At 37.1% G+C, this 22,561-nt stretch overlaps 1 protein-coding gene across 1 annotated transcript in view; it reads left to right on the plus strand.

Moving 5' to 3' along the window:
- The window catches only part of LOC121327074 (pre-B-cell leukemia transcription factor 1-like), a 65,824-nt gene extending 52,835 nt beyond the window's left edge, over nt 1-12,989 (plus strand). Inside the window, exons 3-10 of the mRNA XM_041270869.1 lie at nt 1,060-1,304; nt 2,010-2,075; nt 2,606-2,796; nt 4,214-4,349; nt 6,026-6,185; nt 7,992-8,104; nt 9,637-9,726; nt 12,762-12,989. Of these exons, the coding sequence (XP_041126803.1) occupies nt 1,060-1,304; nt 2,010-2,075; nt 2,606-2,796; nt 4,214-4,349; nt 6,026-6,185; nt 7,992-8,104; nt 9,637-9,726; nt 12,762-12,854 (1,094 nt within the window). The 3' untranslated portion in view covers nt 12,855-12,989. The remainder of the gene's footprint in view (nt 1-1,059; nt 1,305-2,009; nt 2,076-2,605; nt 2,797-4,213; nt 4,350-6,025; nt 6,186-7,991; nt 8,105-9,636; nt 9,727-12,761) is intronic.
- The last annotated feature ends 9,572 nt before the right edge of the window (nt 12,990-22,561 follow it).

The following is a 22,561-nucleotide window of genomic DNA, read 5'->3' on the forward strand; positions in this document are numbered from 1 at the left end:
GCCCTATTTTAAACCAAGTACAAAGACACATTATCAAAATGAGTAATACAATCATTTTCAAGCTTCAAAATATAACTTGTACATTTATTATTGTTTTTTTTTTTTATTTTGTTATTTAATTTTTTTAAAATAAATTTAGACTCCAATTTTTTTACCCCAATTTTCTCCCCAATTTAGTGTGCCCAATTATTATCTGTATCCTTGGCTCACCGCTCTTGTTCTGAACTTGATGACTCATCTTTGCAGTGGGGGTTCAGAGACTATGAAAGTGGATGTAATTACACTGCTCACATTTTAGACAAAGTATACAGTATGAGACAAAGTATACATTATGAACCCACTCAGTATCTGCTAGTGCAGCCCGATGTTATGGCTGGGTGACTATTTGAAATGCCCTTTGTGTTTGGGTATAAAGCTGTATAAATGCTACATTCAGTCATTCTGGCAAGCCAGGCATTTAACCAAACTACTAAATGTCATGGTTTTGGCCAAATGACTGCAAATTGTGTATATGGGAACATGTAGTACAATCTATGAATTCTTGTGATCCCTGTCACTCCAACATGATTGATTTATGTATGTATTTATTTAACCAGGAGATTTGCCCATTAACACCAAGGCCTTGTTTCAAGGGGGTCCTGGAAAACAATTAGCAATTATATATATGTCTTACTATTCTAATCTGGACTGAAGGAGAAGCATTGGCACGAGGTCTAACCAATTCACAAATATGATCTTTAAAACAAGGGAAAGATAGATAATCATATTCCATCTTCATACAATGATGGAAACAGTTCCACATCTTCGAATATTATTCTTTGTGTTCGAACCTTTGAAACATCCAAATGAATTGAATCCTGAGAGCGTAAACTATAGCCAAGGCTAGTCCTCTCTACCAGCACCCTCAAATAATTGCTGTGTGCATGTGCGTGTGTGTGTGTGTGTGCGTGTGCGTGTGCGTGTGCGTGTGCATGGGGAGGCATAGATTTTCATTTCTTATCCAGCTTGAAGTTACCCTACATTTGTGTAAAACAGTGCTATCGCCTTGCTGTCTTACAGTGCTGAGTATCCGGGGGACCCAGGAGGAGGAGCCGCCAGACGCCCAGCTCATGCGTCTGGACAACATGCTGCTGGCGGAAGGCGTCTCGGGTCCTGAGAAAGGGGGCGGATCAGCAGCAGCAGCCGCAGCGGCTGCAGCCTCCGGTGGAGCTGGATCGGACAACTCCGCCGAGCATTCAGACTACAGAGCCAAGCTGACACAGATCCGGCAGATCTACCACACCGAGCTGGAGAAATACGAACAGGTAATATCCATATGCCCATATGTGTAATAGCTCTTGCCTTTTGCATTTGAAAAAAAAAAAGGAGTGCATGTTCTCTTGGCTGGATTTCCACCTTACTGATGCTTTACGTAGGTCTTGTAACTTACAGAAGGGAAGGCCCCCATATTTGTATCGTTTGGTGCTTTGAGCTTCAGTACCTTTCATAGTTGCCTGTTTACTAAACCTGCAACACAACACAGGACTGCATAGTAGGGTCTACTGTTAAGGTTTATTAAGGTGAGTTGGTAGAGCTCTACTGCCTGGCCTGCACATTACCTGGCTGTAGCTGTTGACTCCATGAACAATCGCCAGTTATTTTGCCTTGCAGTTGTTGTTGTAGTAGTAGTTATTCTGGCTTTCAAATGTAAAGTGGATTAATAGGAGTGGGTGTAATTAAATAGTTTATTTCAGATGTATTTTGCATGAATTCAATGGGAAATGAAGTGTGTGTTCATAAGAAACTTTTGACAATTCTAAAACTTTTAAACTTTGACCCGGGATACAAGCTCTGATTTTCCTGTCAACAGTTAGGTGCAAATTCATTTAATCTGACTGATCAAAGTACTGTTGATCGGATCCAGGGTTGCCACCCATCAGTACATTTACTGACAGACATCAAATGAATAAAATAAATTCAAACTCAACTGAACATAAAGCCATCACATGTTCACAATTTATATATTTAAGATGGTATCCAAGGGCGGAAGGAGTGGCAATCAGAATTTCACAGGAAATGCTGCCTACGGAATGCAGGTACAATCCTTAGTGCACATTTGTTTGTTTTTTATACTGCAGTTATTAGATTTGTTTTTGATGATGTTAGTAAATGGTTTGCTTTTACATTGACAGAATGACCATCTCAGTCAGTACAAATAAAACAATACTTTTACAGTGGTTGGCAACCCTGAATCTGATATTAACAAACCTTGATACAAACACTAAAGGATAGAAAAAATAAGTATTATGTTCACTGTACTGCATATCATATCAATAAGTACTGTAGCATCTTTTATAAAACATTTAATTAACCAGGATAACATGATTGGAACATGTTGTTTTTTTTTTGGGGGGGGGGGTTTGCAAGATGTTCCTGGTATGAGATGGAATATAAAGACTTAACTGTAGTGTCACAGTCCCCTAACAAAATTTAAGTAATATAACTAATGTTGTAACCTGACTTGTCATTTTTAGCATTGTTTTAGAAATGTTGACTATGCTTGTAAAGTGTAGGACATGGAGTGGTATTGTAATGTAATTTTTTTATCAATCCTCTATCTGTCTAGGCATGTAATGAGTTCACTACCCATGTGATGAACCTCCTGCGAGAGCAGAGCAGGACTCGACCCATCTCCCCGAAAGAGATTGAGCGCATGGTCGGCATCATCCATCGCAAGTTCAGCTCCATTCAGATGCAACTGAAGCAGAGCACGTGTGAGGCTGTCATGATCCTGCGCTCACGATTCCTTGATGCAAGGCAAGTACAGTGAAAGAATGAGAGCATTTCCCACCTACATAGCGCTGGAAATATCCATGTCATCCCAGCCCCCTTAAGGGCTAATTATATTAAACCTGTCTTTCAACACCCACTGCTTTTAATACATGACTGGTATTTAGTATATGTATATGAAATTAGAACTCATGAAGCCACAAGGTCAGATTTCAGTTACATATTTTGCCATAAGTATTTCTTGTGCATTGTAGACTACCAAGTTAAAAAAAAAATAATGGCATTGATTTATAATAATTTTAAATCTAAAGTGTTGCACTCTTGGCTATGCGGCCCTTTTGTCCACTTTAAGTGGTCACTAGTAGGCACTTAAGAGTACTTGGGTGCATATAGGGGTCTCTTACTTTCACACTGTTATAATTGTTTTATTCATCTCAGAAAAATAATGCTGTATAACAGGATCCCATGCACCTGTGCTCTTTCATCCTGATGCAAGCTTGTTGCATTGGATTGGCTACAGTATTTGTTGTTGATATTTGTCCACATTTCTTGCCTGAATGTTTATGCTGGTAAAATAAGAGATTTTAAAAATGCATGTTTTGTTGTTCTCTGTGTTTAACGAACATACAACTGGTACATTTTTAAAGCCAACAGCTGGTGCCTGATAAGCTGAACATATTGGTTAGAGACTGAATCCGAATCATTCCATTGTGATTTTCAGAATGTTTATGAACAATTTGTTTTATCTGACACAAAGGCTCTTAGGCACTCCAGTTAATATTTCAGTGATACCCCATGCTGTGAGTATTTCCATTTTGAAGGTGCGCACTATTGTGCAGTACTGGCGTTTTCCAGAAACCTCTTTGTTTTGTGTATTGAAAGCATTGGGGGCTGTTTAAATATGGTTTATGAGAGTTAGACTGCCAGGAATTATTTATAAAAGGGACTATGTGGACTATATACTCACTTTTATTAGTTCAGTCTAAAGTTTGATAACCTTTTAGCTGGGGTATGAACATATCATCTTCTCCTACCTCTTCTTTGACTTTGTAACAAGGTAACTACCAACAGTTCCAGCTTATACACAAAACAACTACCATGTAACTTCATGGAAATGGCCTTTTAAGTGAAATTTTGTTATGGGGTGTAATTGCACACCATGGCACAGGTTATTTCCATGTAACTGCAAACATGTTCAACCAGTGAAACATTGGTAGTTACCTAGTTGTTACAATGTGATTACATAGTTATGCAAATCTAAAGTAAAAAAGCGTTTATGCAGTGTGCGCCTTTACCTTGTATTGCAGGTGACGTTGCAGGTTAACACCTTTTAGTTTCTTAATTGTTTTCAGTCTGGCTGTACATCCTTTTGCCGTCAGAACTTTGGCAGTGTTGTGTTCTTCAGTAACAGTCTAGTTTCTGCTGTCATGGTCCCTCTGTGCAGGAGGAAGAGACGAAACTTCAACAAGCAGGCAACAGAGATCCTGAATGAGTATTTCTACTCACACCTCAGCAACCCCTACCCCAGTGAGGAAGCCAAAGAAGAGCTGGCAAAGAAGTGTGCCATCACCGTATCACAGGTAAGCTGCAGACACTCGGCCGCTCACACCCAGGACAGTCAGCTAGGCAAACAAAATCTTCCGTAGACATTGAAATTTACTAGTTGCCTTAATCTCTGTTGCCTTGACTTGAGTTTCTTGTAGTGTTACCTCAGAAGTAATAATTGAGTGTTTTATCTGTTGTCCCCTTCACCTCATTTAGAAGTATGGAGGTACTGTATGGCACCAGAACTTGCTGGTTAAAAATGGAAAATGTTTCTCAATGTAGGATGCATTAAGATGCACATTCAGTGGCTCTTTATCAGAATCGGGTGCTTTGCTTTATGTACCCACATATTTCTTTTATATTATAAACCAATTACTTGCTTTTGTTACAAAGCATTGTTTGTTTTCTCACTATCCCTTCCATCTTTTTTTTTTTTTTAAACCAGTGAGTTCTGAAGAGCTTTGTATATTTTAGGAAGCGTTTCCATTAGGTGTTATTCTTGAGAATGTAATTCAAGGCTGTGTGTCAGCCTGAGTTGAGATGATTTTCTCAGACTGCTGTGGCTTCAGTCTAGAGCTTTGTGACATCATCAGACCCCCTTCATTGTGATATAGCCTGGTTTCACAGCATTGCGCGTCGCTTATATTAAATTTTGAACTGCAGTACAGCTACAGCTGGTTCATGTGTGCCAGGGAGATTGGATTTTTATTGAACAAAAGAAAAGGTTTTCTCAATGTGATTCAGTTTTAAAAGAATCAGGTTTTGATGAAGACTGTAATATGTTTTTAACCTGATTTGAAAAGTATCATTATGATTAAAAAAATATTTTATATATATATATATATATATATATATATATATATATATATATATATATATATATATATATATATATATATATATATAATATATACACACACACACACACACACACACACACACACACACACACACATATATATAGTATATATCTCATAACAAAAACGTCAAGTTGATATATAAAACTCATATATATAGATATATTATAGTTATATATATAATATATATATAATATATATATATATATATATATATAGTTTTCTTATATATAAGGTGGCTTATGAAGTGTCAATTTTAAAGGCATGTGTGTATACAACTTATTGGCGTTAGAGAAAATAGAAGTAAATCACAAATAGTCTGAAGAACGCAAAAACATTTAATGATTGTACTGCCTGCTAGGACTGGGCCTTGCTGTCATTTTCTAGTTTAACTTGTATTTGTGAAGTGCAACTGCCTCCAACAGCCCCTAGATATAAAAAGCATATTCTTTCAATTGCTACGTTTTTGCGCCTCAGAATGATTTAAAAACAAGCTCAGCTGGAAAGTATTTGAAAATGCCCTTTATAGAAATAGGATCAGCTGCTAACTTGTATAAAGTAATTCTAACTGTCTAAATATATCTGTCAAGCATTGTTCAATAATGAAATTCCACACATGCACTGGTTAGACATATAATAACTGTTTGTGGTGTTGAATTAAGTTACATTGTTCTTCAAAATAAATATAGCCAAGTAAGGAGACTGAGATTACTGAACTACAGCTTGAACTCTAATACTGCTGTTGGTTCCCCAGAGTGATTTACTCACCCTCATATCAACATCTTGCATGCAATCAAAAATATTGAAATAACAAAAAATTTAATTCAAATATATATGTTTTTTTTTTTCTGTAGGTATCAAACTGGTTTGGTAATAAACGAATCCGATACAAGAAAAATATTGGGAAATTCCAAGAGGAAGCCAACATATATGCTGCCAAAACTGCCGTCAACGCCTCCCATGCATCGGCACATGGAAGCCAAGCCAACTCCCCATCCACTCCAAACTCTGCAGGTGAGTGTTTACAGGGACGCTTCATCATCCTGTGTCATCTCTATCACCGGCCATGACTGCTGTTTGAAAGCTCTGATCTTCTCAACATGGGACTGCAGTAAAGTAAGTTATGCACTCAGTGATGAGCTATTGGATAAATGGTAGGTCCAGTGCCGATACGTCTTGATGCAACACACCTCCAGGACCGGCAACAGGCAGTAATCATGTCAATGGTGAAGTGACTGTTTTTATTTTTTTTTAAGGTGTTTTCAAATAAAGCTTTTTATAACCATTTGTTTATACACAATGTTTTTTTTTTGGCACTTACTAAGACATACTTTAGCTCAGTTTTGCTTTAAGACATCAAATATACACATTGGATCATTTTTCAACTGTATGAAGCCTACATTTTGTATTTGAAGCAACAGTTAGTCAGGCTAGGTACTATTGCTGACCTGGGCCCCATTCCTCTTACCACGTCTCTTGAGCTTTATCTCCGCTTATTCAATCTTGTATACTACTTACTCACTAATTTTCCTGAGAAGTCTTCTAACCATTAATTATCTACATTTAAAAACTGTTTATTAAAAACTGGTGTTAGGTTGGCTTAAACATCGTTGACCCTCAACCCTGTGTGTGAGGGTAGTTCTGTCACCATAGACTTAGAACACAATTCTTTGCCACTGTTGGCAAAATAGTCATTCAGTGCCACATTTCTGCTAGATTTGGGCTGAGGCCAGTACTCACGTTGGACCTTACCAGCTCAAATGACTTTTGAACTCTGTTGACTTGGACTAAACCATTAATAAAAAGGTGAACCGCTGTACTGTATATATGTCTCTACCTGTGTACTGTAGAGTACAGTAAACTGCTATCTAATGGGGGTTAAACATGGCAACGACATTCTTAACACAAGCTATTGAGACTGGGGATATTTACAGATGGTGAATGGAGGTTAAGGTGATCGGCTTCTTCATGGCACTCATAGCTCTAACTGTGTTGGTACAGGCTGTAGCCTCAATTTATTCTTCAATTGGAGTTGCAGAATTAGACATGTCATGCAACGGAAGGTGCAAGGTTAGCAGCAGATGACTTTCAGCTCTTTACAAGGGAATTCAGGGATCAGTAAATATTATAAAATAATAAAGCGTCATAAACGTCTTCAGGGATGTACAAACAGCTGGGAGAGGACATTGATCGTATGTGTTGTGAATCGTTTTAATGGATGTCCACTCTCTTCTGGAACACATTGAATTTAAAGTCTTGTTCAAAAGTCATACCCATGATTTAAAATGAGCATTTTTTTTTAGTTATTCAGTATTTATTTAAAACGCACAGCGAGATTAAACACACCTGAGCATGGATAGTGAGTTACACAGTTGTAGGGAAGCTGGGCCAAGGCGTGGGATCATGCTGGTTCTGATGCACTTGTGAGGATGTGGAGGTTCTTTGTAAGCAGGGAAGCTGGTTAGTGGTAGTTGACAGGTAGAAGGGTGGCAAGTTATCTTCAGCAAAGACCAAATCGGTTGCAACAAATTTTTTTTTTGCCAACATTTGAGAATGTTAGGAGGTGGCATTCTGGTTTTACAATAGAGAGAGAGTTGTTGTCCTTTGCAAGTGGCATAATTTCCACTGGATTCTTTGCCAGTATTAGTGACTGCCATTGCAGTGTCTTCCTCCTCCTCCTCTATCCTTCTGCTTGCTTTGCTTTGCACACTAACTAACATGAGAGTTGGCTGCTTTGCATGTTTGCTGCCTTGTCTTCTGGCAGAGGCAGGACTGATCCTCCTTCTCTCTGTGATTCAGGTGCTCACTCTTTCCTTTCAGGTTCTTCCGGTTCTTTTAACATGTCAAATTCCGGAGACTTGTTCATGAGCGTGCAGTCATTCAATGGGGATTCTTACCAGGGGGCCCAGGTTGGAGCCAACGTGCAGTCACAGGTAGGGACTATTACAGCTCAGCGGCTGTTTTTATAAATAGGCCCTTCCACCATTCTGAATTTTATTTTAAATAGCATTCAGGTTCCTTCCTATTTCACAAGGAATGAACATGCATCTCAGTTCCAGCAGGTCTTTCAGGAAAACAACAGTACACAGTCTAATTTCTATAAATTTACACTGCAAAATTATAAAAGAGGGGTCAGTGTGGTTGTGGGGTATTTTTGTGCGTTTTGGTGGTGCTTGGCAGGGATGGGGTTAATTCCTGTCCCTGCCAACCAAAACACACAAAAACACCCACACTATTTACAGACAGGGCTCTTGCTCTGCAACAATGGTCTTGCAAGTGGTAAAAATATTGACATTATTATAATAATAATAAAACAATACAAAATAGGACAGATTTAAATACAACATTCAAGTGATCACAGAGTATTCTAAATCGGTAGGCCACAAAATATGTGCCGCTATCATAGTTTAGTCAGTTTAGTTTTTATTTTTAGCAGCAAAGAAGACCTGGGTATTTCAATTTATGTCCGCTGTTAGGATTAAGTCCCATTTTAAACAAACAAACAAACTAAATCATTGTTATGGTTAGTTGCAACTCAAAAGTTGAAAGTCAATCATCTGCTAATGCCTGCGTCGTGATGGGCTGAGCACCATGCCACAGGCACAGTTGGAGAGGCAGACTGGTCTTGTCTTGTGCGTTCAAGGACATCTCTACCAATGTTGTTGTTTTGCAAAGATGGCAGCAAAAAAGCTTCCTGATAGCAATTCCTTTTGTTATTTTTGGTCCCTTTTAAATTGACTTAACTTACACATGCAGTGGGTGGTAAAATGAGCATACTCAGTAAGGGCCTGGAGGTCAAACAATTAGGTCTTCTGGGTTCTGGGTTGATACTTCAGCAAAGCCAATGTCCTTCTGTTTTCAAGGTCATTTATTCTCTAGTGATGTAATGCAACTAACAGTTGGTTATATTCTGAGGCAAAGCTGATGATGAGCTTGCTAGTGCCACTTTGTGTTATTCTCAGGTGCACCTACAAGGTCACGTAGATCCTGGTAAACACAACAAGCGTCCTCCACCTTCAGAGCAATGAAGCGCATTTCATGGAACAGTAACTTTTGCTTAAGGTTACGTTTCAAAACATCCTACAGTCACATGGTTTATACATAAATTATTGAGTAAGCAGTTGCATACAAATACTTGTTTAAGCTTCATTTAAATTATTTAATGAAAGGCATTACATTTTCTTAAGTATTTGCTTTAGAAACGTTAAAACAGTTAACAGAAAAAAAGCTGTTTCAGATTTAGTCAATTCCCACACATTCAGCTTTTAAGTGTAAAAGTGTACTGCATATTTAAATTGAAGTGCCCGAGGAGAGAGCTACGTTGGCCTTTTTTTTTTTTTTAGTGCCATATGTCGTTCATAACCAACCACGTAAAGCGACTTTGCTAATGTAAGCACGTTTGAAATTCAAAGGCACGTAGAGGACATCAGATCTATATGAGTCTGTTTTGTGCTTTCTTTTTCAGGTGGATACCCTTCGCCATGTTATCAGTCAGACAGGCGGATACAGTGATGGACTCGCAGCAAGCCAGATGTACAGTCCGCAGGCCATCAATGTAAGAAAAATATGCTTGTTTTCTTTTTTTTTTTACATTTTGTTCCCTCTACCAATTATTTCCAAGCCATAGGGCTTAGAATGCCACTTAGTAGGACTTGTCTGAGCTTCACGGTCACCTAGTTGATTGCTTCTGTATCGGTCACGCCATTGGCAGCGCACTGCCCACGAAACGTGGTGATTGGGCAGGCTTCATGCAAGCAGCTGGCATCTAAGCCTGTCAAATACAATCAGTGTTTCCTGGCACCTGCGGCCACATGCGCCCAGTGAAGAAGAGCTGTGGAACAGGTGATAACGACTGCAACACTAGCTTAAAATGTCACCCAGGACCAGACAACGATTTCCATAGAAAGGCCAACGGCTGAAATGCACCAGGTCAAGCTTAGACCCTCTAAAAATAAATCTGTTAACCAGTGGAAATGAAAATGAAGGCAACAGCGTCTTCCACTTGTTTTTTTTTTTAATTTCGGGTATGCTGGCGGCTGTGACTAGCATGACAATTCATACCGACAAGCTGTGTCGTAAAGAGGAAAATCGATAAGACAGACACAAGAAAAAGTGAGTGTAGATTTGGGACAGCAATCTAACTGCATTTCGCAGATCACGCGTCTGCCATCTTAATGGCGGTGACAGCAAGCTGGGACAAGAGGACCATCACAAGCATAAATATAGTCTCAGTGGATTTTTAGCCTCCTTCTGCTGCTGTATGATAAAGAAATGGTGTTTTCTTGTTAAAAATGTATACATTTAAAAACATTTCAAGGCATTTGTTTGAGTGTTTTTTGGGGTACAAGAGGAATTATTTTTCCTTCAAGGCGCAGACATTAATAAACAAAAAACAACATTAATGTATACCTATATCCAGACAGTCAACTGTTTTAGCAGATATGGTGTTGCAGATGTTGACCTGCTTTTCCATTTTAGACAATTGAATACTTGAAGCAGTAACTATTAAATGCTAACCAAAATATTAAAACACACACACACACACACACACACACACACACACACATATATATATATATATATATATATATATATATATATATATTTGGCCACTATTTGATATTTTGAAAATTAAATATGCCATATATAAAATCTTAAGAATATATTCTCCAAACAACTTTTAAAATGTTCTTCTGCAATATTGGCATAATAGATTTTTAAGGATGCTGCATTGCAGCTTTACTGTTAATGTGATTTTTATATTATAGTGGTTCTTGCAGTAAGTATGTACTGTGTTTTTATCTTTGAGGGGGTTTGAACCCCCACTGTACTAATTCTCTGACGTTATCTTTTATGATAGAAAATACACATATTTTATGTAAATGTGTGGTATAGTATTATCTGTTATTAAGTCTGTAGGTTGTGAAGAATATAGCCAAATGCAATTTGCCTAATTTTTGGCAATAACACAAAATAAAATGATAAAGCTCCAATTGATGAATATAAAGTATATGTATTACATATTCACATATGATTTCTAAGTATGTTTATAAATCACGCTGCAGTCTATTTAAGCTTTTGAATGATAAAGGAATGATAACACAGTATAAGGAATGACCTTCATTTACTTACTGGTACTACAGTGTGCTGTAAAAGCAAGTTGTTGTTTTTTTTCCTAGTGTGGCAATGTAAGTCTTTTTTGTTAAATTATTCCATTCTCCTTTCAGTTAGTGGTAATGACTGAGCTAGCAAACAATGCGTTTAGGTGGCAGAATTTCTTACTCTGCCTTGAAACAGCAATTATGGCTCAGAAATAGATGTAGAGTGTCACTAAAGCTGAAGATCTTGAAAGTTTTTGTTTTGATTACAGACTGCTTCCACCTTAAATAACAGGCTTTAAAATAAGGGGCTGCCAACGACCATTCAGGCTCTCTTTGATGGCATGAAAATTGCTATTAATGTCCCAAATACTCTTTAGCAAGCCTGTCTGAAGCATTTGAAATGGGTTCACATTCCTGGTTATATTTATATTCCAATCTTGAATGTGCTAATTTGCTATAATTGCTTCTTCCATAGCTTGTCTGTTGAGTTTTGTTTCAGGCAGGACTTGATACATTCCCAATATTGTAATTTTAGTTTGTTTTGTGTCTTTCATGTAAATCGCTTTCTGAGCAGAAGGCTTAAGTAATATATTTTATTTGGCTGAGTGATGTATTATTTCTGCAAGTGGCATTTTTTTAAGAAGATTAATCAAGTATAATGCAAATAATTCAAGCATTTCTATAATAATGTAGTCATTAAATGGAAATGTTCACTATAAAAAAATGTAATCACATTTGCATTCCAGTTTTTATTTAAAAATAATGAAGACACCTTTTTTTTTTAATTTAGTCATCATCAATTATTTTTACCCCAGTTTTCTCCCCTATTTGGAATGCCCAATTATTATTATTATTATTATTATTATTATTATTATTATTATTATTATTATTATTATTATTATTATTATTATTATCTCTGTTCACCACTGCAACTCCTGCGCCGTCTTGGGAAAAGGCAGCAGACACATGTGTCCTCTGAAATGTGTTCTGCCAAGCCGTCTTTCTTCTCTCTGCAGGTCTGCAGTGAAGCCACCAGACCCATAGTGCCAGAGGACAACACAAATCTGAGTGGCTTCTACAGCAGACCCGCAGGTGCTCTATCGGCCACAGGAGTCGCTGGTGCACGGTGAACCAAGGATTACCCTGCTGACCTGACCTGAGATTATGTTAACCTAGTGTAGTACCAGATATCGTATTTTAAAATGAAAATGCATGTTTGCTACAAAATGCGTTTTTTTCAAAACTGCACATTTGAGACTATGCAGTGAGTAGACTTGCATGGTGGTGAAAATGTATAGAACTGTTGTATTAACTACAATCACTTTAAGACATCAATTCAACACATTTTACTAACATTTAGAAAGGTCATCCAAATGCAATATGAGTAAAGCCTGTGAATGACTACAGTATAAAATGTGGCCTTAGTGATATTAAAATAGATTTGATTTGTACGTTCAGTCACTATTGTTTCTTTTTTTTAAATTCTCAGACTAACGGAAGCTGGCAAGATGCTACTACCCCCTCATCAGTGACATCGCCAACAGAAGGACCTGGGAGTGTTCACTCTGATACCTCCAACTGATCTCTTAGCAACAGAACCCCTATTAGATGATGGGATTTCTCCCGCATAAACCAATCAGAGCCGAGGTCAACTAACCAATAACCACATAGGATGTCCTTCTGCTTGGAGTGCATACATTATTATTATTATTATTATTTTTTTATAATAATAATGGTAACATCAATACTGACAGTTCGTTATACCCTTTCTTTTCTCTGTGGGTAGAAGCCCCTCTGACACTGAAGGACCAGTATAGGAGTTTAAATAAAAGAACACATGTGCTTGTACAATTTTCACAATATTCTGAGGATCGAGTTTACCTCTCTGTAATTTCTCACTCCCACAATCCAACAGGCAGCCCTTCTCTTTAGGTTAAATGCTTTCACACTACCTCTCAGCAGAAAAAGACAAAAAAATCTCTCTTTTTTCTTTTCTAAAACTTTGTTATACTACTAATAGCATCAGAAAGCACCAGTTCACCTTCTTCTTTCCAGACAGTTAGATTTAATGGACTCTTTTATGTCTTTCATCTTACAGTATTTATCTATGACTGTACTTCTGGAATGGCAGATTATTTTATAGTGAGATTATAGCTAAATTATGTCATATCAACTAGGGATTTACACTCTAACAGTTTTGCATGGAGTTATTATTATTATTATTATTATTATTATTATTATTATTATTATTATTATTATTATTATTATTTAGAATATGTGTACAGATGGTATCTCATTAGAGCAAGATGCAATAATCCAAACTATGTAGGTAATAAATGCCAACATAATCTTTGAAACAAGTTCATCTGTACATCTGGTTTTTTTTACAAGAATTTAAAATACATTCTAATGTGATTTGTGCACCACAGGTCCATTTTAGCGTCTCAATTACACATATTGCAGGTTCTATGAAGTTTTAACTTCATAACAGAAATCTGCACACACACACAAACACACACACCACTTTTAATTCAAGTGTTGCCAGTCCTCAGGATACAATAGGAGTGTACTTCAGTGGTTGTATGTGAATAAAAAAAAAGCCCATTTTAATAGAATGTTGCATGATAATGTTACATGCATTCTACAATAATTTGCTACCTGCCAAAAGATTTCCGTTAATTTTAGCAAACTAATCCAAAATGTGAAATGTAGAAAGATTTAGTTTTAAGTTTAGATTTTGTCTGATTTACACATATAATAATAATAATAATAATAATAATAATAATAATAATAATAATAATAATAATAATAATAATAATTCTACTGATTGCCTTCTCTTGCAATTCTACATATCTGCCCAGATCGTTACTTTGATACCAAATACTGCAGAAGTTTGAATTCTATACATTGTCAGCTTTATTAACACATTTTCATGGTTTCTTGCAAATTGTGTCTTGTTGTTTGTAGTATTGATGAACATTTGATATGGATGTTCTTGTATACTCAAAACCAAAAATGCAGTCCGAATTCACAAGTGTTTATAAGAATACCTTCATGGCACGCAAACACAGCTTGTTTGGAGATGTTTCTCCTTGTCATTTCATTGTAAACAGAATAGTTGTTTCTCTTTTATGTTGTGACACAGAACTACCTACATTCATTTTTCTTGTACTCATGTGTGGATTAGCTGAAGGATGCTAGATATATGTAGAAGTGCACTTTTGTTCTTGTTTTGCTTCTTTCAAATGGACAGTATCCATTTTGTTATCTAATGTAAGCGATCAACAATTAAAAATAGTCTTTTCTGCGGGTTTGGTTTTGCATTAGGGCTATAGTCAAACTGACTTTGTACGTTCTAGAGTATAGCACATTTTTTTAAATGGATACTGTCTTTTAAAGGTGATGTGAAAAGTTTAAAATTCAAACATTTTCAGTCAAATACTTCCAAAAATCTCTCTCTCTCTCTCTCTCTCTCTCTCTCTCTCTCTCTCTCTCTCTCTCTCTCTCTCTCTCTCTCTCTATATATATATATATATATATATATATATATATATATATATATATATATATATATATATATATTCCATTTTAGTATCTATGGAACATCTTGTTCAAGGGAATACCTCCTGTTCAGATACATTCTTATGTGGTATTTCATTGCAGCAAGCATACAATTATGACTCAATAATGCATTTGTGTTGATCATTGTAAAGTAAACACGTCCATCCTTTTTATGTTATTGTAAAACTTTAAACAATATTTTTAAATTTCAGTTCCAATTGCTTGAAGAGTCCACTTTCAGCATACAAATTTGGCTTTAAAATTTGGCGCTCTTTGATTATCACTTTTCACATCGCCTCTTCTTTTCCACGGTACAATTCAAAAGCCTCATGTAATGATGCTTTATTTTTGCAAAAAAAAAAAAAAAAAAAGATAAAAGAAAAAACGAGCAATTTGTAAAACATCAGATGTTTGTTGCATGTCTTTTGTTCTAAAAAAAAAACAAAAAAAAAACAATACTGCAGTGTTTTTTGAATGTTTATTCTTTTTTTTATAACGATTTGTGATGAAATCGCTGAGCCCAGCTCTGGCCCAGTTTTAACTTTTAAGATCTCTGCATAATGATGTAAAAAAAATATTAAAATGAAAACACATAACTAGTGTCTTTTTGATTACAACTTAAAACTCTTGTGTTCTGTGAGAAAAAAAATAAAAAACTAACAAGGTGTAGGTTTTATGGACTCTTAATTTGTACTGTTAATGCATATTCCAAATAAATAGGTTTTTTTTTGTTGCAAAATATTTTGGTGTACGCTTTTATTCAGGAGTCTTAAGGGTTATTGCAGTCATTGTAGGTAGCATGCGCTGGACCCAGTCTCTTTTAACATACAGGCCAGCAGAGGCTAAACTAGACCTTGAAAGAGGAGAATCACTAACTTGAGAACGTGGATATTGTCTTTGTGTTTTGACCTAGTTGGTCATTTGTGGGTTATAAACACACGAGACAAAGCTACGGAAATGTGCAAATATTCTATTAAGATTGCCAAGTAAGAAAGAAGGGTTAGATTCAGTGTTATGTTTGTCAAATGAGACTGTTCACATGAATATACCTAAATGAACTGTTAAGTAAGAATATTAATACAATCATTCTCTATTCACCTATACTGTAATGATTTTTCTTAATCATTGCAATCCACATCTTTTTTTATATACAATATTTTTTAGTCCCACAGTGCCATTTTAATATTTTGGTGAAATATTCTGATCAGAATCTGATATCCCCAATATTGCATCCATACGTGCAAGTTAGATTTAGGGTACTTTAGTGTTCCAGTAAAAGAGCTCAAATATGTTTTACAAATAAATGCCGCCTTTCATGTTTTTGTATATTCGCCTCACAGGGGGTATTTTGTGATAAAACAGCTCTTCTGTTCCCTGTAAATTTTGAGTTAAAAGTAAGTCTAAGTAAGTGGCCAGAGACATCCCAAGGCCGAGGTCAGCCCTCCAGGAAAGAGCAATTCGAAATAAGGTCCAGTTCAGCAGTAAATAACGTTTCCAATTGAACTGGGCCTGTGGTATGTATCCTACCGTTACCTTCAAATGGAAGATCAGTAGAACGTTATGCACGATACAATAAAATAATAACAGTAGCAATGATATAATATTGTAGCCTTATTAAAGTATAGCCTTCCAATCCACATCAAGTTCAATTTGAATAATCTAATCCTTTCAGGTCCCTGTGTGCACGATTGGCACTGCCTTTGAGACTACATACTGTTACTACAATATGGGCTGGTTTCACAAAGCCTGATTAACATTAATCTTACACCTAATGTTATCTCTTAAGGTAGTCCAAGACAAGCGCTTATCTGTGTCTATGAAACAAGCTATGAGAAAGGAAAATGGCAGTTCCCCTTAAAAGCTCACTTTCCTTTTGTGATAGTTAAAACTACATTTTTATTTGAGTGTCTTTTCTAGAGTAGCGTTATGAGCCTTCTCAGGTGTGTGTGTGGGGGGGGGGGGGCAATTTCTTCTGGAACTGCTTCTTGTTTTTGTCTCTGCAACAGAGGTACATGTAGATGTCTGTCATACAATTTTCCAGTGATTAAGAGTCATTTGACATTTAAGTAACTCTGTAGCGTGCTGTTTGTCAGTTCTGTACTCCATAAATAAATTGCCATCAATTTTAAAGAAGCAGAACTGTTGTACAGTACACATCTATGTGTTTGATTGTGCCCTCTTTTATAGCCAATAAATAATTAGAACAAAGAAAAGCACAGCTAGTCAGCTTTAAAGAAATCAGTATGATTTCAGACATTCATGTCGACTGTCTGGTATCCCCAGTAGTTTCTCGGTCAATTATTATTCAATCTCATACCTGACCTTTCTGTTCTAAATAACAGTATAATATCTGTGTTGCCGAGCCTGCATCTTTCCCAGGAAATTAACTGTATCTTAATCTCAGAGGATACCCAAGAAATCCCCACATCAACTGAACTAAACACTTTCTTTTTTTACATAAAACCCAGAGAATTATCTTCCTCCCACACACTCCCTCTAATACCAGTCAAATATCACACCGCTTCCAGCTGTTTAATTCAAATAAATACGCGTCTGTTCTCCAAATAAGGAAGGAAAAGAAGCGAGGTCTCAGGTGCCATTTCTATGCGTTTGAAAATTAAAGATGAGTAAACCCTCCGCAAAGAGCCAGTGTTTAAAATGGTCATCTGATAAAAGTCAAGAAGGTCTTCAGGCAGCGAGAGATATTAGTCAGGTCACCACGTCTTTTATGTCAGTGACAAAAAATTATCAACTAGATTTCATAAAGATTCAGGTTTGTATCGGCAACTGTTAGCCATTTGAAATATAAAATACATTCATGAATAAATAAACATCACCAAAATAAATAGCATGGCTTCACTAACTTATCTGCTCCCTGGTTACAAACATATTTTGTATATTACCCTCCAACAACCATTATTTGGAATGAAAGGCAGACCATGATCTTTTTGTTATCTTTTTACCAGACTGTTACTAAATATCTCGATACCCTGAATAGAGAATTCCCCCCTCTCTTCTAATATAACACTATGTAATACAATTTTTGTTCCTGGGTAGTAAGTGTTATTTCCTAATTGCTTATGCCTCAAAAGTATAGAAAATGGCTATTATTCCCCACAAACTTTGCTTTTGTGACCAGAACAGTGATATTTCAAAATATCACTATTTCTAATGGGAAAAGTCAGAACTGACACACCTTTTTTTGTTACACAGTGTAATCAAACTATTTTAATGAGCAAGTTATCTCATTAAGTACAGTGGTACCCAAAAGTGTTATCTGTTTTCTTGAGATGATAAATAACTTGTGGTGGGTAATTTAGTGGCCATTTTACCCACTCAGGCCCTTATTTCTCTGAATATGGAGTGGTGTTATAAAAATCAAAATAAATGCACATTTTATTTTTATATCGTTTTAACTTACAGTATGGATGGACTCATTATATGTGGAAAGATTTACACAGATAAGGAAAATTGAGTGTTTTGTGCCGTGTGTTAAATGTGGGTGTATGTAATTATTTATGGAGAGTTTTGTTTGCTACATGTTGGCCTTTAATTCTGTAGAGATTTTATAGTAAAACTCCAGCATAATTAGGCCCCAAATTCACCCTGAAGACAGAAATTGAGTGGCATTCCATTGTGGTGTTATCTTCACAGAACACAAATATCCAAAGAATGGTAAAAAAAAAAAAAAAAAAAAAAACCATAAATACAGGAAACAAAGAGGCTTTTAAATAAAGCATGAAATCCCTGGCACTGGAACTGAAGCACAAAGTCCCTCCCATGCTGACCAATTTGTGAATACACATCCCTTTTTGTTGTGCACTCTATAGCCGCTAAATAATTAAATCAAAGAAAAGATGCATGTTAATATGTTTAATTTCCCAAATGTCTACAGCTCTTCTGAAGCCACTGCCCTTTAGGTTGGTTAATCTGATGTGTGAAAAGTATTTGGTTAACCTCTTGCATGGTGTCTTCTTTCAGGGAATTGATTGATTCTCCTTTCTGGGTTTTGTCTGCTATTTAGATTGACAATTGATTAGGAATACTGCCAATGGGATCCAGATTTCTTTGTGTTTCGTACAAAGCAGAGCACATGAAAGACACTATAAATTAAATCAAGTGCATTATGTGTCGTCTTCTGGTGATCAAATGGGTTACAAAAGAAATGTATCACACACTATTTAATATGTGTAAAATTATATTTTTTTCCCCCACTGAATTCCAAAGGTTTATTTTTTTAAACTTAGAATCTTCAGGTTTTTGTAGCCTTGAATTACAATCATAAAGTACAAATAACAAATGCCCAGGGCTGGAAATTAGGATTGAAAGGTAGTTGCTGACTGAGGGTGACATAGCCAATGTATCCCAGGGGTGAAGCCCAGCTACCGAAAAACATATACAAGGGTTAATACTCGAAGAGCCGACCCTCGGGAGAGGAAATCGGTCCTGGGCGCCAGGACACAAAATGGAAGTACAAGGGAGTCACCCCTCGCGAGTAGTGTACCCAGCATCTGAGGCTTATGTAAAGGGGCAGTCGTTAAACCCCACAATTGACCGTCCGTGTCTCCACGCAGCTTGGTAAAGCATGCAGGTTAGCATGTGGCTCAAGCACTAGAAGCATAAAGTGGCCATGTCCCAAAGAGAGGAATGGATACAACAGAGCCTCACTAGGTGAGGTAATATAAGTGCTTGAGCTGCGATAGGATAGAGTGTGGCCGGGGGTCCGCTGTGACTCATGGCGGTGAGAACCCCCCCTATTAGAAGGAAGGTAGATGGATGCCTGAATCTGAGGTCGGGGAAGTAAGATCACTTGCCCCCCAAAGGATGGACTCCCGGCTCTCCACGAAACACCTGCACCATGAGACAATAACAAAGAACACATGCCGACACATAACATATACAAAGGACTAGTAGGACAAACAGGACGAACAGAGGTGGTTAGGAATTATTAGTAGGTGTGACTAAGTGAATACCTGCTGCTCAGTGGAGAGGAAAAAACCCTTGAGGTTGATTAGAGGAAAACCTCTGGTGGCCCTGACAGACAGGAAGCACCCACTCCGGACATACTAGCAATTTTAGAATGGGTTGCAACTATATAAGAGGAGGATGAATGAGTGTAAGAAACCACCACAGAAGAGGACTAGCTCCCCATATTCGTGATTGATTCTGGTCCTCGCGGTGGAGGTGGCAGTGCCTACATGGAATGAATGGGGGTGTAGAGCCGAGCAGGGAGGGCTGCTCTGAATATGAGGGCGGAGAGGTGGGTAGAGAACCAGTGGTGAGTAACGATAGAGCAGAGGGTCTGGGGGGGAAAGGTTTCCTGCTAGGGAGATACCTTACCATTTAAAAGAAAGACGGTAGGGGACGCGATACTTGACGGCTGAATGAACTGATGTTGTACTTTTATATACATGTGCTGCTTATTCCTTGTTCAATGTAGTTTTGTTCTTAGCTAACAGTTGCAACTTGACAGATTTAGAATGCGGAATTCCTTCCAAAAAGCACCACAGCACTGTTCATAGTCTGTTACATGACTAACAAGGGCATCCAAGAAGGCACCCACTTAACGTAGCAAGATGTTTAGATTGTTCTGTTTAACCGTTGGCTCTAATTCCATCAAGGTCTGTTTCTCTGCAGCATACAGGAGCTCCTGTTACTATCAAAGTTTGTCAGACCTACTATCTTGCTCATTGTGACTGAAACTGTTAAAAAAATAAGGAGATGCAGACTTTATATATTGCAGAACACATCACGTCAATGACCATTCGAATGACAGCTGATGGGTGGAAGCAGGGTGGATCAGCTGTTGTAACTTAGATACTGAAAGTAGAGGCAGGGGGAGAGCTGAGGTGACAGCTGGAGCTGAACGAATATAAGAATCGACTGAAGCTCAGCGTCCTTTACGCCCCATTGTGGAAATGAGGGTAGAAAGATGAGATGCCGACCATCCTATGTGTTAGTTAATACAGGATCAGACAGCGGTTTGCTATCATGTCTGCTTGAAATGGAAAAGGTGAACTCACATTCCAGTCATTCTCCTAATAGTGGAACTCCTTAACTCATAATCAAGACAGATTTCCAGTCTTGTACCACATCTCTCACTATGGATTAATGCTTGTAGTATCTGAGGGGATGAGCAGACTTATGACTAAATTGCTGGGGAAGTCAAGCGGCCCGTTTTTTTTTTTTATTTGTTTTTTCTTTAGATGGAGATTAGCATTACCTTGACTGCAGACATATTGGAGGAAAGCTGGAGCGTTGGAAGCTCTGGAGGAGGGCAGTGGAAACTTTAAACAGTAAACTAAAGCAACTTTTGCATGCTGCAATAGTGAGCAGATCTGAAGAGGGAGACAAGATTTTCTGTAGTGAGGAGTCATTAACAGTAGAGGGTGGTATTTGCTGAACAGGCAAAGATCTGAGAAAAGTAAACGATGGAATGTTGTCAGTAGAGTGCAGTGGCCTGTTGTAGAGAGCAGAGAGCTGCTGAATGTGGTGGATATTTACAATCAGGCATGCTTAAAAATCAAAGATTTTTTTGCACACAGCACACAATAAAGAATCAAGAATTGCAGTTAACATATTTATTGGCTGGTGAAATACAATTCAAAGCTGCCTCAGTATGTCCACTGTTTTGTCATTTTAAATATTTTCACAAACCAAACATAACAAACATAACTATATCTTTATAACTTTAAAGCTGTAGTGTCTAGTGCAAACCCACATCATGAAAAAACACATTTGTAGGTGAAAAACGCTCAAATATAATTGTGGTGTCCAGTGTGAAAACACAACATGAAATAATAAATAAGTTACAAGCACTTCCCATGTCTAAAAAAAACCCCACTATAATATGGATTGTAGCATAACAACAGGAAAGCATAATCAATCAGACTGAGGAGTCAGTATCGAAATCGCCAAATTCAACATTCCACGTTATCTGGACCCTAACTCTAAATCATTCAATGCACAGAGCAACTACTTCTAGCAGTTTTTTTTTTTCTAGTGACATGGGCCTCAATATTTCCCCTCAGGTTATTAAAAACCGGCAATGAATGGGGAATATTTGACTTTCAGCTAAAAGTTCGGGTGGAGCAATTGTTTAAATCAAGGTGTTGACTCAGCAGACTCTGGTGTGTGTGTATATATATATGTGTGTGTGTGTGTGTGTTATAGATATACAATTATGGTAAATTCTAATATAGGAATATCTGAATAAATAATGATCTCTATGTGGTACATCTGGTCATCCTGATAGCTTACAAGTAATGTCCAGCATTTGAATTGAATATAATAGGAATTCAGTTGTAATAACTTCCAGATTATGTTCCGGTACCAGAAACTTTTCGAAACAGGCAAGCTGTTGCAAAGGCTCAGGGAGTCCAAAAACCACATAATTAACCATTTTAAAACATTCTGATTGGTGATATGTTTGGAAATACAAAACTGCATGTAGTGGTAACAAATGAATACAATCAATTAATTAATTTAAATAAATGGCCTAATTGTTCAGGTTCCCTTTTTCTTGATCAACATTTCCTATGACAGCTGGTACATTTTATATATTGGGGTATAGCTTTTCAAAGGGAATCACCTCTTACTCTGGTTGACAGTATGGTATCTGACTGCTAAAAATTGATATTCTAGTTTGAATTTGCTGCTAATGTCAGAAGCAGTTTGAGAATTTTAATCTCCTGCTAACCTCATGTCAAAAACCCACAGTAATATAAT

This window comes from Polyodon spathula, chromosome 14 (genome assembly GCF_017654505.1).
Source record: "Polyodon spathula isolate WHYD16114869_AA chromosome 14, ASM1765450v1, whole genome shotgun sequence".
Taxonomy (NCBI): Eukaryota; Metazoa; Chordata; class Actinopteri; order Acipenseriformes; family Polyodontidae; genus Polyodon; species Polyodon spathula.